The sequence below is a fragment of the Artibeus jamaicensis genome, unplaced genomic scaffold, assembly GCF_021234435.1.
Source record: "Artibeus jamaicensis isolate MK-2021 breed Jamaican fruit bat unplaced genomic scaffold, CSHL_Jam_final contig_452, whole genome shotgun sequence".
Taxonomy (NCBI): Eukaryota; Metazoa; Chordata; class Mammalia; order Chiroptera; family Phyllostomidae; genus Artibeus; species Artibeus jamaicensis.
Window position 1 is genome coordinate 4,522,181 of NW_026521837.1, and position 16,056 is coordinate 4,538,236.

Consider the following 16,056-nt stretch of genomic DNA (forward strand, 5'->3'; position numbering starts at 1 on the left):
GTCAGCGGATTTCTCAAAAGAGACCATACAGGCAAGAAGGGGCTGGAAAGAAATATTCCAAGTCATGAAATCCAAAGACCTACAACCAAGATTGCTCTATCCAGCAAAACTTTCATTTAGAATGGAAGGACAAATAAAGTGCTTCTCAGACAAGATCAAATTCAAGGAGTTCATCATCACCAAGCCCTTATTATATGAAATGTTAAAGGGACCTATCTAAGAAAAAGAAGTTAAAGAAACATGAACAGTGAAAGGACAACAAACTCACAGTTAGTAACAACCACACCTAAAACAAAAGCAAACTAAGAGGACAGCTGGATCAGGAGTGGAAACATAGAAATGAAGATCTCAAGGAGGGTTAGCAACAGGGGAGTGGGAGGAGGAGAAGGGGGAGAAGGTACAGAAAATAAGTAGCATAGACAGTAGGTAGAAAATAGATAGGGGGAGGGCAAGAATAGCATGGGAAATATAGAATCTAAAGGACTTGAGACACATGGTCATAAACTAAAGGGAGGGTAATGGTGGGGACGGGGGGGTAGGGTGGAGGGGAGTGAAGGGGGGAATAGAACAACTGTAACAGCATAATCAATTAAAAAAGAAAAAAATAAAAAATAAATTAAAAAGTGCATTGATACTCAGGCCTTTACATTATTTATCATCTCAGCATAGTACTAAACATTACTCTTCTACCTAGTTTTGTCTTTTCTAGCCACCTGTATTACCAGGAACACAGCATTGGCTATGCACCCCTAGATCAATGAAGACTTGTACTGAGTTTTAGTACGTTAAGCGAGTGCCCAGATACAGGATTGTCTTTCTAGCTCCCAATTATAGCAAAAGAATAATATTCATCGATAGGGACTTCTGTAAGTAAATTAATGTGCATTTGTTACAAAATAAGAGAGTTATATTGACACAATTGTGATCAGTTATCCAGGTTGAAGGGTGGACAAACGACCCTTCAACTATCCCCAAAAGGACCCCTATGGTCTGAGGTTCAGAAACTTTGGATTTGTTTGACAATAAATTTTAAGAATTGTGGGTTTGGGACCTGACTGGCCTTGCTGAGTTGGTTGAGCATCATCCCACAAACCAAAAGCTTGACGGTTCGATTCCCGGACAGGGCACATGCCTGGGTTTTGGCCCGGTCCTTGGTTGGGACACGTGCAAGACCCAACCGACCAATGTTCTTCTCACACATTGATGCTTCTCTTCCTCTTCTGCCTCCCTTCCCCTCTCTCTAAAAATAAATAGCATCTTTTTTTAAAAAAAATTATTTTAGACTTGGGTTTTTTAATCAGATAATCTATTTTAAAAAACCATAATTATAGAGAAAATAAGTGGTTCTAGGACATAATACTTCTATTTATGTTGCACAAAACTAAAGAAAACTTTACAGTTGTGTTTCATTTCATAGATTAATTCCAGACTCACAGGAAAGGAGGACTGATGGTGATGAAATGACGCAGGAAAGTGAGGAATCGCCAATACAAACAACAAACCATGAAGATGCCCATAAAGGCAAGGAGTTCAGTAGCAGTTTTTTTCATCAAAAAAACAGTGGGTAGAAAAAAGAAGGGTCTGAAAATTATATAAATTTCAAAATATATGGATATGTTATTTCACCAAATGTACACATTATTTGGTTCTGCACATAAAGTTAAATCACATAACAGGTAAGCATCAACATTCATTTCCATAACCAGAAGTTTGCACAGCTCTAGATTAAACTTTTCAGCAGCTTGGTATAAAATGAACAAATATTAGTTTAAAAAGAAAAAATTTTGCCGTTCTGGAATGAAAAGTTAAGGAGCACATTTTATTTATAGTAAAATAGGTAGAATAGCTCAAAGAAAAGAATTTATTACCCTCGAATCCCAACCTCATTTTTTTTAAGAGCTGGAGTCACTTGCTCTTATTACTTCCTCTCTCGTTTTATAACTGAGCCAGGGGAGAAACGAAGTTCTTATCCAGAGTTTCGTCTCTCTTTTTTCATTTAAGGAAATGTTATACCAAAACAGTGAAAGAGCACAGTTTTGTAACTTGAAGTCCTAATTAAAAGGAATTAAAGAAGTTGCGTGAATACTTTTTGGATGTAGGTAGACAGTGGTCAGGGACGGTGCTGGCCCCTCCTCTCGCCCACGCTCTCCTGCCCTCTGTGCCAGTGGCATCCACCCTCAGCTCTGTAAACATTCACGGTTACTTCACGTGAGTGAATTTTGTCCTAAAAAGTAGCCTTTGCCCCAGCCAGATGCTAAGCTTCTTGAAATATTTCGTACAGCTTTGTATCACCCACAGTGTCTAATCTTGCTATTGCCTGTGTAGTGTCTGTGTCATCAAAATAGTTTAATCAGCTGATTAACAAACGAAAGCTACACTTGTGCAGAATATAGCAAACTATCTCTCCTACTTTTTTTCTGGGTAATAGTTACCTTCTGTTATGAGCAGGTACTAAATTAGGCGCATCTATTCTGACATTGATATCACCTGTTGGATAAACTCCTGAAGACCTCAAGGGCTTCACTTACCTGGAGAAAACTATCAAATACCAGAGATACCAGCACTGAGTACCAAGAGCAGGCAGATGAGAGGGAGATCAGTGTTCCTAGTGTATTGCCCTATTGTAAGGAATTTCTGAGGCACTTCCCTCCCTCTTTTCCCCATGTGCTTGGAAGCTCATTTAAATGCAAAATGATAGTTGGACTGGATGCATTTTCATCAAGACAACAGTGCCACTGGAGCCTTAAGAATTTCTCAACAGTTAGTGAGGTGTTTCCTTGAAAGCTGAGTACAGGTCTTGCTGTGGCCAACATTATCCTGTGTTGATTGTACTTATCTGCCTATTAATTCTAGTGCCTTATTAATTCTAACTTTCTAAGACTCTTTCAGTCTTGTAAAAATAGATGAGGTAAGAATAGACTAAATTTAGTCCCCTTATTGGGCAGATCAGTTCTGGGGGAATTTTTATCTTAATTGCCTGCTGTCTTCTTGTTAGGCCACCCCTTTCTAACAGACGAGGAGCTCGCTGCACTTCCCGTTGTCAGAGTGCTTCCCTCTGGTCAATACACTGGCACCAGGTTGAAATCAGTCATTCGAATGCTGCGGGGTTTGCTAGACCAAGGAATTCCTTCTAAGGAGCTGGAGGTAAGTAGCTTCTGCCAATGGTGTTTTTCTCTCAAACAAAATTTTAGAAGTTAGAAGAAATTTTGAAAATGTCTCTTACTTTACAACGTTATAACTTAACTTCTAACCAACTGTAGAAGCACCATCTCACCATATCTAACAGTAAATTATTTTTTTAAATTAGGACCCTAATAAATAGTATTGACTTAAAGGGATGTCTTTAGCCACAGTGGAGCTTGATGATTCTCCCGGAAGATTATTCTCCCTGCTTCTTATTTAGGAATAAAGTGTTTTGTTTTGTTTTTTAAGTCACGTATCAATTCCAACCATCTGCTGAACTTCATACTCAACACACTGTGGGTATGGTTCATCATTAGCCACAGTTTCTAATTTAACCCAGCTCTAAGAATGTACTGTTCCTATCAATTTTGCAAAAGTGATTTTTTTAAGATCTGAAGTTTAAATGTTAGCTTCCATCACAGCATTTGGTAAAGTAAATCTTATTTTTCTCTATCACAGCAGATTCTTAATTTCTTCAAAGCATATATCACAATATGTGCTCATTTACTTCTTTACCGCCTTTTTCTCCCAATAAAATATAAGCTCCAGGAGGGCCAGAATCATATCTTTTTTCTCACAGCTGTATTGCCAACACTTATTACAGTGCCTTGCAGATATAGTAGGCACTTTCAGTATATATTTGTTTAATGTGTGGATGGGTGGATAGATGGATGGATGGGTGGATAGATGGAATGAAAAGTGAAAAATAGTTGGCTTTAGAACGTAATACTGCCTAACCACAGCTCTACCACATTAAATATTCTATGACCCCACAGAGAATATTATCTAGAAATCCTGCTCCAGCTTATTACTTTAAGCCAAAGTTGGTTCTATGAGTTGAGTCTTTTTCTAAATTCTAATTATAGACATCTGAACTTAACATTAAGTACAGAGATTGGAATGATGCAGCCACACAGCAGGGACACCGGCAGCCACCAGAGGTGGGAGGGGTGGGGGTCGGTGTGTCTCCCGCATCCTCAGGAAAGGTTGGCCCTGGTCCCACCGTGAATTCAGCCCAAGGAGGCTGACTGCGGTCTTCTGGCTCCCAGACAGCGAGAGAATAAATTTGCTGTTTTATGCTTCATAGTTTTTGTGAGTTTGTTACAGCAGCCACCGGTAATTGTGGGTGATTGTAGGAAATTGTGTAGATTATATTCAAGATTCTTTGTGGTTTTAAGATGCATGCATTCATTCATTCAACCTACTAATAAATATTTGAGGCAAAACAGAAAAAAACAAAATAAAATTAGGCGACAAAGTGCTACCTCACAAAGTTACTTGATGTCAACAGTTAAAGATTTTTGCAACAGTGTATTTTAACAACCAGTATACCGAGTTAGTATTGGAAATTTAGACTTACTTATCTTGACAAGACATATTCATTTCGAAGTCTTTCCTGAACAATAGCCAGTTTTGCATCCTAGCTTTTAAAGAATTTGCAGTGATTACTGAATTACTGCTTATCTTAACCAATTTTATTTCCATTTTTGCTTACAGAATCTTCAAGAATTAAAGCCTTTGGATCAGTGTCTAATTGGACAAACTAAGGAAAACAGAAGGAAGAACCGATATAAAAATATACTTCCCTGTAAGTTCCAATTTGGCTGCAAATCTAGTGTATAATATAAATTAAACTGATTTAAAATTTTTATGCTAGTTTATCTTATCTCTCACATAACTGTACATTCAAAGATTTGTATTAGTAACAAATAAATTTACATGTACAGTGTGAATTCCTTTAAAAGTTATCTATGTATTGAGCAAATCAATTAGAAAAATATTAAGTACTTCTTAGACATTCATGAATTTACTACTAGCATTGTACTAAAAATTAACCAGCGCTGCCATGACTGGTGTGGCTCAGTGGGGTGGACATTATCCCGCAAACTGAAAGGTCGCCAGTTCTGTTCCCGGTCAGGGCATGTGTCTGGGTTGCAGTGTGTGAAGCAACCAATTGATGTTTCTTTACCTCTTTTTTTTCCCTCCCTTCCCCTCTCTCCAAAAATAAATATATCTTCAAAAAAATTTAAATTGCCAAAATTAAAAATACCAAATCAGTATTTTTAAAGTCCTTTTAACAATATAAACTGTCTTCTAGATGAGCAATTTCTTAGTTCATATTTCACAACCAACATCTACTTATTCCACTCGCTGTCAGCCGAGACAGATGTCTGTGGCACATGGCAGCAATGGTGCACTGCCAGGTTGCATTGTACTTTGAGTTATTTTAGGTACCAGAAGGAAAAAAAACAAATACTTTTACCCATGTTTTATACCCATATTATTGAACATTTGTTTTCCTACAATTATATATGAATATATGTGCATAGCTAAAATATTAATGTCTAGCAACTTATTCTAAAAATTACCAGCCACATTTGTGTGTGTGTGCGTGCATGCATAAGCACGGTGCATTACAATGTGTGGTGCACAGTTCCATCTTCATCAGGAAGTCCTCGATCTAAAGATAATAACAGAACCAATAGCGGCAAATCATGCAAAAAACAATAACACAATTGAGACTTCCGGCCAAGATGGAGGCATAGGTGGAAACACTAGCTACTCGCACAACCAAATTTAAGGACAACAAAGATTTAGAAACAAAAACACAACCAGAACAGACAGAAAATTGAACTGTACTGAAGTCCCACAACAAACCATTCATCCAGATGGTTAAAAGGGGCGAGTCAGCAGCCAGCCGAAAGGGATCTCGACAGGAAAAGGCAGTGGTTGGCAGACCCAGGCATGGGGAGGAAACAAGCAGACCCACTGAGTCATGCAAGGCAGTTGTCTGACTGGGAACACACATTCCCACGCAGATAAACCAGGCCAAAAAAAGGGCAGTGAGACAGACAGCATAACCCAGGGCCCCAGCAACAGGAAATAAAGCCTAAAAGCACCAGTTGAAAAAACTTTAAGGGGTGGAGGTGCTGGGAAAGACTCCCAGCCTCACAGGAGAGTTCGTTGGAGAGACCCACAGGGTCCTAGAATGTACGCAAGCCCACCCACCTGGGAACCAGCACCAGAAGGGCCCAATTTGCTTGTGGGAAGCTGCAGAGGGGACCGAAATCCAAGAGAAAGCAGAGCAAGCGCCACTGCTCCTTCTCTGACCCTGCCCCCACATACAGTGTCACAACCCAGTGACTGGGTTGACCCGCTCCAGTGAACACCTGAGGCTCCACTCCTTATACGTAATAGGAGCGACCTGACCAAAAATGGCTCAAACAGAAGAACAAATCAAAGCCCCAGAGCCAATACTTTTAAGCGACAAAGAGATAGCCAACCTATCAGATGCACAGTTCAAAGCACTGGTGATCAGGATGCTCACAGAACTGGTTGATTTTGGTCACAAATTAGATGAAAAAATGAAGGCTTCACTAAGTGAAATGAAGGAAAATGCACAGGGAACCAATAGTGATGGGAAGAAAACAGACTCAAATCAAGGGAGTGGACCAGAAGGAAGAAAGAAACAACCAAACAGAAAAGAATGAAGAAACAAGAATTCAAAAAAATGAGGAGAGGCTTAGGAACCTCCAGGACATCTTTCAACATTCCAATATCCGAATCACAGGCATACCAGAAGGGGAAGAAGAAGAGCACAAAGTGGAAAACTTATTTGAACAAATAATAAAGGAGAACTTCCCCATTCTGGCAAAGGAAATAGACTTCCAGGAAATCCAGGAAGCTCAGAGAGTCCCAAAGAACTTGGACCCAAGAAGGAGCACACCAAGGCACATCATCATTACATTACCCAAGATTAAAATGAAGGAGAGAATTCTCGAAGCAGCAAGAGATAAGGGGACAGTCACCTATAAAAAAGTTCCCGTAAGAGTGTCAGCTGATTTCTCAAAAGAGACCTGACAGGCAAGAAGGGGCTGGAAAGAAGTATTCCAAGTCATGAAAGGCAAGGACCTACATCCAAGATTGCTCTATCCAGCAAAGCTTTCATTTAGAATGGAAGGGCAGATAAAGTGCTTCTCAGATAAGGTCAAGTTGAAGGAGTTCAGTATCACCAAGCCTTTATTATATGAAGTGTTAAAGGGACTTATCTAAGAAAGAGATTAAAAATATGAACAGTGAAAGGACAGCAAACTCACAGTTATTAAGAACCACACCTAAAACAAAAGCAAACTAAGAGAACAGCTAGATCAGGAGCAGAACCATAGAAATGGAGATCACATGGAGGGTTAGCAACAGGGGGGTGTGAGGAGGAGAAGGGGGGAGAAGAAGGTACAGAGAATAAGTAGCATAGACGGTAGGTAGAAAATAGGGGGAGGGCAAGAGTAGTGTGGGAAATGTAGAAGCTAAAGAACTTATGACACATAGACATGAACTAAAGGGGGGGAATGTAGGGGGAGGGGTGTCCAGGGGGGAAGGGAATGAGAGGGGATGGGACAACTGTAAAGGCATAATCAATAAAATATATTTTTAAAATAATAACAATTGCATTTTTTCAATCAAGATGGAAAACACAAAACTTATTTTGGAAAATTCCTTGTAACAAGTGAGTCTTAGCATTTTAAAATGGAATAGGTTATGGCTTGGCATGAAGTTAGGTGGGAATTATTTCAGCTTAAAAAAAAAAGCCAGGCTATTATCTCAAAGTCAGAGTCAGAAAAGCCATAACTCCAAAACTAGTAAGTGGGTTTGTTTCTGTGGACCCAGAAATACAAGTCACGTAATAGAAAGGCAGTTAACGTAGGATTTTGAAACCCATTATTAAAGTCATAATTTGGCAATCACAGAAATTACCAGTTAAGTTTATAAATATTGGAAATAGAGATGACTTAATAATGTTTAAGTACATCCAAATTAATTCTCCTGCATGCAGATAGCTTATATATACTTTTCACCAGGTGAGCCTATTTTGAAAATTTATATTTTGACTATATGAAGTTACAGTTAGACAAAGACAAGAGTCTGTATGACTAGAGAATAAAGTGAGCTTCCTTTGTATTAATTGTGTTTATTATTTTGGCTTCTTATTGAAAAGAATATAACTTTAGATGAGCAGGACTTAATTATGTCAGTTATATTTATAATAAATATTTCAATAGTTGTACTGTGATCCTAATTTTTGTTTTATGGAATAATTTTTCTGCATTGTCATTTATTATTAAATGCATTATTATCATCCTTATAAATAAGGATAGAAAAGAAGTAACAAAGTTGTATTTGTTTTTCTAGTTAAGAATTTCTAAATGCATTTATTAATTTGTTAATTTTAATTTTGCCAGCCAAACCTATGTAAATAATACCAAATTTTCTGTCAGAAACTGAGTTGCCATCCTAGTTATATTTGTAATTACAATTTGAAAATATGCCTTTATTAAAATGTTTTATGATTTCATCTATGGTTATGAAGAATTTCTTATAATCTTTGACTCAACCTGTTTATAAAGCTTTTCTTTAAAAAATGCATGAGATACATGGCCATGTTTTGTGGTGGGAAATTTACAGATGATGCTACAAGAGTGCCTCTTGGAGAGGAAGGTGGATATATCAACGCCAGCTTCATTAAGATGCCGGTGGGGAAAGAAGAGTTTGTTTATATTGCCTGCCAAGGACCTCTTCCTGCAACTGTTGGAGATTTCTGGCAAATGATTTGGGAACAAAAATCCACAGTGATAGCCATGATGACCCAAGAAGTAGAGGGGGAGAAAATCAAATGCCAGCGCTATTGGCCCAGTGTCCTAGGCAGAACGACAATGGTCAGCGACAGGCTTCGGCTGGCTCTTGTGAAAATGCAGCTGCTGAAGGGCTTTGTCGTGAGGGCAATGACCCTAGAAGATATCCAGGTAAGGAATTAAATCTTTCTTTTTACTAAGACTTATCTCCTAGTTGGAATGCAGGTCTGGGCACTTTCCATGATTGTATCAACGCATTTCTCAGAAAGGCCAGTGATTTCTTGGTTCCCATTCCAGTGGAGCTATTATTTTTTATCTGATATAAATTCAAATGTGACCTTCTTCATAAATTCTTCCAGCTTCCTCCTGTATGTGTTGTATTAAAATGAAAATGAGAATACAGGGCTTTTAATGTGATCATCTATCATCCTTTGCTTAGATATAGCACAGAATGACTCAGAGACTATGTGTTGGAAACTCATTTTTAAAAAAATCAAACCTCTAAGTAGATTCAATAAAACTTTTTAAAAAATCCTTAAGTAGAAGCTATTCCTCTCTAAACACAAAACATCCTTGGTGATACATGGACCATTGTAGCACAAACATTTGTCATTCAAGTAACTCCTACTGTGGTCATCTAACCCCTGAGTAAATTTAGCGTGAATTGGACAATTGGGTACACCTTAAAAAAGCTACTACTGCTTCCTGACCTCCACAGTCTACTTCACTCCTACCCCCCAGTAATACTAACTAGATGTGAGTAATGTGTTACTCACTCTTGGAGTGTTAGCTTTTGTAAAGAAAGAGTAATTTTACTTTCACAGAAACAAAGCACACTTGCATTTTTGACTCAGTTCTACAGATGGCATGTAAACATAGCCTGGGAATTTCCTTCATGATTTTTGATTTTACAAAGAGTTAAAGTTTATACCTTCTTATTCATTATACCAGCTTACATTACTTATGCTAACACAATTGTTCAATATTCCTTAAATTGTTTATTTAATCAACACATGTTTCTAGAGCTCAGGCCCTATTAGGGAATCTGAGGTTTGAGTGGTTAACAACACAGAAAGAAAGCCCCGACTTCACGGAGCTTACTTTCTAATGAGAAGGTAATGCTGCTGTGGAAAAAACAATGAAGGTGTTGAATGAACCACAAGGATATCTGGGGAGCAGTTCACTCAGGAAGAGTGAGTGCAGAGGCCCTGAGACTGAATTGTGCTGAGTGTTCTAAAGACCCACAGAGCAGTTCCTGTGGCAGGAGCAAAGGTTAGGCCTGAGAGGTAGCTGGGACAAGTGATGGAGGGTTTTTAAGCCATTGCAATGACTCTGGCTTTTGTCTGGGGTGAGTTTCAAAAGGGGTCATTAAAAAAAGGTTGTTATCAAAACATGTTTTTCTTTTAGGATTTCCAGAGAGTAGTTTTGACCAATATTTAAAATGTGGGTCTGGGCCTGGCTGCATAGCCCAGTTGGTTAGAGCATCATCCCATTACACCAAGGTCATGGGTTCAATCCCCAGTCAGGGCACATAGAAGAATCAAGCAATAAATGCATAAATAAGTGGAACAACAAATCGATGCCTCTCTCTTATTCTCTTTTTCTCTCCCTATCCTCCTTCCCTGCTCTCTCTCTAATATCGGTAAAAATAAAAACAATTTAAAAAATTAAAGGTGGATCTAGCGGCCTCCTTGATAAAGGCCCTCCATGTTTTTGTTGTTTCGCGGAGTTTTTGTCGCTTTTATTTTTCCTTTGATTTGATCCAATGTAAAAGTCAAAATTTGAAAAGACAAAATATCAAGAACTGAATACTTGTGTACAATATAGTATGTCTTTATATTCTGATTCTGTTGTGTAATTTCAGACAAGAGAGGTGCGACGTATTTCTCACCTGAATTTCACTGCCTGGCCAGACCACGATACGCCTTCTCAGCCAGACGACCTGCTCACTTTTATCTCTTACATGAGACACATTCACAGCTCAGGCCCAATCATCACACACTGCAGCGCTGGCATTGGACGCTCAGGGACCCTGATTTGCATAGATGTGGTTCTAGGGTTAATCAGTCAGGATCTGGAGGTGAGTGAGTACAAGTACAGGGTGAGTGAGCATTTGACCAAAAATGACGGTGGAATCTACTGTAATTTTTTAATGATGTGTTGAGATCCTGGAATCTTTTTTATCAGTTTGTATGAATGCCTTGATTTTCTTACTGTATAGAATTGTACATTCAAAACTGCGTAGGCCATAATAAAAAAGAGATAATTTAAATTTATATTTGTTTTACTGGGTTTTTTTAACCATGTGCTCTAAAGCCTCTTGTGCAGTATTATTTCATTTTACTCTTTATAGTTTTTAGGCTAGGCTTATACTTTTTTGTTGTTGTTTTTACCTGTAGGTAAGAAATGTAAATTTTGTTAAGCAAATTGATTGTTAATAGTCTACATCTGAACAATTACTCCCAATTTTAAAATTACTTCTAAATAAACAAAGCTAATAAGTGTGATATTGCTTAAAACCTAAATTAGTATAAACCTTACATAAACATTAGCATATAGAATTATACATAACATATAATTAAAACATTTGTCTTTAAAGAATTTTAGTTAAAAACAGTTCTTTCACTTCATACTCTATTATATCTACCATAATAATTTAAGTAGGACAAAATTAAATAGTCTACTCCTTGTTTCAAACTATTAAATATCAATGAAATAAAAATCAGGAATTTTATTGATTTAATTTTTTAAATTAAATATTAGTCCAGTTTCAGAGGGACAAGGATTTCTGTTGGGGATTTTCAGATAGAATGACCTTCCCTAATTCTTGAAAGATCATAAATAAAATTACCGAATGATAGCAAAGTCAGTTCACCAACTCATTTTGTCCAGAATAGTGTCCCCCGACTGCTAGAAGGGGAAGGAGAACAAGGGGTGACACCTGTGTAAGCCACCACGCCGTGAACCTTCCCGGCTCAAACCTGGCTGTCCTGACCTAACACATGGACTCTCGTTTGCTTTCTGGCAGTTCGACATCTCTGACTTAGTGCGCTGCATGAGACTGCAGAGACACGGGATGGTTCAGACACAGGTGAGTTTGGTGTCTTCTAATAAGGGTTTTTGTGAGGTTTCTGATGTTTTAAAAGTTCTGGTCAAACCACTTCTCTTTTGAGGGTTCCCACGTTATTGCATAAACCCAAAGATCTGTGGTAATGAGGGACTTTTTTAACATAAGGACTAATTCAGAAAAAAAATGAAAATATTTCTAGGCTATTTTTTTTTAATGTTGCCTTTTCATTTAAAAAAATGAGGAACTGCAGTATCTGCACCGAATAGATTACAGAGTATGAGGTGGCACGTTGGGGTCAAAATTGGGGAGTGGAGCAAACTGGTGTTTAATCAGCAGCATTCTTTCCCCATAGCCAACCAAAAGAATAGAAGGCAGCATTGTTGCTGCCGAAAGTCACCTTGAGTGAATGGATTCAGCAGCATTGGTTAGAAGGCAAGAAGGCAGGCTGGTGCCTACCTTGGACAAGGCACTGGTAAAGAGCAAAAGAGTGGGTCTGTTCGTCCTCTGTTCTGATCAAACCAGTTAGTTGCTCACCCACTGACCTATGGCCTTGTGTCCTTCACAGGGACTGCATTACTTAGGGTGTCTGCCTGCTCTGAGCAGATGGCTGTCCTTTGTGTTTGTGTTGGGAGGAGGGATGTGGAAGCTATTTTCATATATCGATAAATTCATATTTCTCTACCTCTTGAATTATATAGAAGTTTACTATTTTTATTATTTTTTAAAGATTTTATTTATTTATTTTTAGACAGAGGGGAAAGGAGGGAGAAAGAGGGAGAGAAATATCCACGTGTGGTTGCTTCTCACACACCCCCTACTGGAGACCTGGCCCACAACCCAGCCATGTATCCTGACTGGGAATCGAACCAGTGACCCACTGGTTGGCAGGCTGGCACACAATCCACTGAGCCACACCAGCCAGGGCAAAAGTTTACTATTTTTAAAATAAGAATTTGCCTACTTTTCCTTCTTACACATTTTTAATTCAAATTAAATCTTCTGAATATTAAGCTGATTTACAGTCACATTTTTTAGGTAAAGAAAACATATTGATCCAGATTAGCAGTTCTTTAGACCCGGGCATTCGGCAGATGTAGACTGGGGGCCTGGTGGGGACTGGGCTCCTTGTGGGTGCAAGGAGCATATCAGTGAACAAAACAGATATTCTAGTAGGATGCTGATGAGGAAGGCAGATAGTAAAAACATTAAATAAGTGAGTTATATAGGACATTTGAAAGTTATGCGTGCTTTAGAAGGAAAAATGTAGAGCAGGGTGAAGAGGATGAGTCGTCCTGTGTTAGGTGCCGTTTTAAATAGGTGGCACCACTGAGAATAACACTCGTGCAAAGATGTGGAGAAGCTGACAGAGCGGGGTCGTGCAGATATCTGGGAGCAAGAGCCTTTTGGGCAGAGCCACCTGTGTGGGAGTCCAAGGTGGGAGGGGCCTTGTGTGTGGCTGAGGCAGGAGGAGGAGGAGGCAGGTGAGAGGGAGGGGGTCGAGCCAGGGCTAAGGTTTTCCCCAGTGAAATGGAGCCATGGCAGCACTGTCACTCCACATGGCAAGGACCACTCTGGCTGCTGCGTTGAAACAAGTCCCAGTCGGGGGGTCGGGTGGGGAAGGGTGCAAGGTTGTAAGCAGGGAGCTCAGTTAGGTGGCCAGCAGGGGTGGTCCTGACTGGAAGAGTGGGTGTGGATGCAGGGAGAAGAGAAGTGGGTGTGCCAGTGGTTTGTGGGGTGAGAGCGGGTTAAGGATGAATGTATGCAAAACGTGGGAAAAATAAGACAGATGAGCAAAAAGTAAATAAAAAAGGTTACTTGTTTTCCTATACTTCATAGCCGTTAGTGTTTGGGCAACTTCCTCACTTTCCTGAGTCTGAGCAGGGGCGCTGAGAGGCGCTCTTCTTTCCATTCAGCTGGGGGTGTTTTACATTTCCTTTCAGACTCATGCATTCCTTGTCAAACAACGAGAAAACTCAGATCCCTGTGCCATCAACTTAATAGAGAATAATTTGACCAAAAAAGGTTAATTTTTGAAAAACACTGATTTCTGCATTTATCTCTTCCAAATATTAGAGAAAAGTATTTTGTGTAGCTTCTTGGGTATTAACCTCTTGACATTTCAAAATACCAGATGAGTTCAATAAATCTAGAAGAAATTTTGTAGAAAGTTTTTTTTTTAATTATAAAAACAAATCACACACAAAAAAAATAGAATGGCCCACTGGTCAGATATTGCTTCAGTTAGCACTCTGGAATATTTCTATCCATTCCCACCATCCCCCCTCGCCCCCCAGGGCTTTTCCCTTCGCATTTTATCAATCTGGCTTTTGTTTTTAATCATTTTTATGACACTGCACTATTCTGTATCCTGCTTCTCACATTGAATTACTCAGACATCAAATAGTAGTGAAGCTATATTTATAAAATATTCACATTATACATCTCTCTATATAGGATCAATATATTTTCTGCTACCAAGTCATCCTTTATGTCCTGACACGTCTCCAAGCTGAAGAAGAAGAAAAAGAACAGCCGCAGCCTCTGAAGTGACCTGAAAAAACAGCCTTCTGGGTGCCTTTCTGGTTCTCGCCTTAACATCCAGCAGATGCTCCTGTTACCCATTAAAAACAAAGACCGCAGGACAGCAAGTCCGCACGGCGTCGGCACGCCCGCCCCTCTGCCTCAGAGGGGCGTTCTTCATCACAGTGGGTCACCTCGCGGTGCTCTGTTTGTACAGCTACTTAACCTGTGATAGTTATTTTTCAAAAAATTTAACACTGAATAATGCAGCTCTTAGGGACAATTAAGGCAGCATTTAATTATAGTGGACATTGTTACAAGGACACACTGAGTCTATTTTTAATGTATCTTGTTTATAGAAAAATTATTTTCCAGTATTTCAATAAAGTAGTATTTTATAGGGATACTTAAAACCAATATTTAAGCTTTAAATGACAGTAGTATTGGCATAGGAAAAAAGTAGCAAATGTTTACTGTATCAATTTCTAATGTTTACTATATAGAATTTACTATAATATATTTATATATACTTTTTTCTGAAAATGGAGGGATCAGATGTTTGTAACTGCATCGTCCATTTGTTATACATCATCTCACGTTGTAAATAAAAATACACTTTAAAATATGAAAAAGCCCAAAGTGTGTGCAGACAAATTAAATCTTTTCCGTGTGTTACTTTTTTTCTAATGACACCCAGGCCCCAGGCTGGTGAGGACTGCTGGACCCCAGTCTCCCTCTCCCCACCCGGGCCCAGTGGTGCCGGCCTCGGGGGCCCAGGGTCATCAGGAACCACGGCAGATCCTGAGGCAGATCCTGATCAAGGTCAGGCGTGTGGGGCAGGCACCAACGGGCCGTAGCTAAGAAATTCAGTCTCCCTCGCTGGGAGCGGTGCCAGCTTACTGCACTTGCACCTAAATCCAAATGTGTTAGAGTTCTAGATGTGGCCCAGAATATCTCAGATGGTAAGGAGTAACGAAAGAGAACAGTAGTATCACACTGCCTAGAGATTCATATTTGGTTTTTCCTGAAGGGAAAGAGATTAACCTCAAGAGCCTGCTTCTGTTTTTCATTACTGAACATGTCTTATTAAATCCATTCTTGACAGCATACCTCCCCTCTGTGGGAGTGGTGGGTGCCTTTCCAAGAGCCAGGAAACTGCTTGGTTTATCCTGGTAGGATTGACCAACTCTGAGTTAGTTAACTTGAATTTCTGATCACACCCAAGTGCAGGAATTTGCTAGGACCTATTCCTTTGTGTCTGAGCTACACCAGGGCTGCCAGGAGCCCGTGTCAGTCAGTGCACGGTGCCCCGCAGTGGTGTGTTTGACCCCTCACCAGGCAGCCGGTTTGAACCCTACTCAGTAGTGGCTTCAAATCTGGCAAAAGCAGCAGCACCACCACCACCATATTCATTTTATTAAGAACAGTTTTTGTAATTGGGGTTGTAGCTGAGGATTTCTTTTTTTTTTTTTAGTTTCTGTTGCTTTAAAAAATGTTGGGAAACTCCTGTCTTGTGTGAGTTGGAATCATGAGGCCTTGATTTCCTGTCTAAGCGCAGGAAACTAGGCCAGCAGGACCCTTGGAGCCAGGACAGCTGGAGGTGATTATCCACCATCTGAATTCAGCAGAGATGGGAGAGGGAGAAGCTGAAGAAAG

At 39.5% G+C, this 16,056-nt stretch overlaps 1 protein-coding gene across 17 annotated transcripts in view; it reads left to right on the forward strand.

Annotated features, from left to right (window-relative positions):
* The window catches only part of PTPN13 (protein tyrosine phosphatase non-receptor type 13), a 218,290-nt gene extending 203,260 nt beyond the window's left edge, over nucleotides 1-15,030 (forward strand). For 11 of the 17 annotated variants that reach the window (XM_053666414.1, XM_053666421.1, XM_053666415.1 and 8 more), the window contains 7 exons: nucleotides 1,418-1,560; nucleotides 2,996-3,144; nucleotides 4,681-4,771; nucleotides 8,644-8,981; nucleotides 10,675-10,890; nucleotides 11,839-11,901; nucleotides 14,335-15,030. In XM_053666414.1, the coding sequence (XP_053522389.1) occupies nucleotides 1,418-1,560; nucleotides 2,996-3,144; nucleotides 4,681-4,771; nucleotides 8,644-8,981; nucleotides 10,675-10,890; nucleotides 11,839-11,901; nucleotides 14,335-14,430 (1,096 nt within the window). In that variant the 3' untranslated portion in view covers nucleotides 14,431-15,030. The remainder of the gene's footprint in view (nucleotides 1-1,417; nucleotides 1,561-2,995; nucleotides 3,145-4,680; nucleotides 4,772-8,643; nucleotides 8,982-10,674; nucleotides 10,891-11,838; nucleotides 11,902-14,334) is intronic. The other 6 variants (XM_037132387.2, XM_037132393.2, XM_037132394.2 and 3 more) reach the window with 2 other exon arrangements.
* Nucleotides 15,031-16,056: the final 1,026 nt, after the last annotated feature.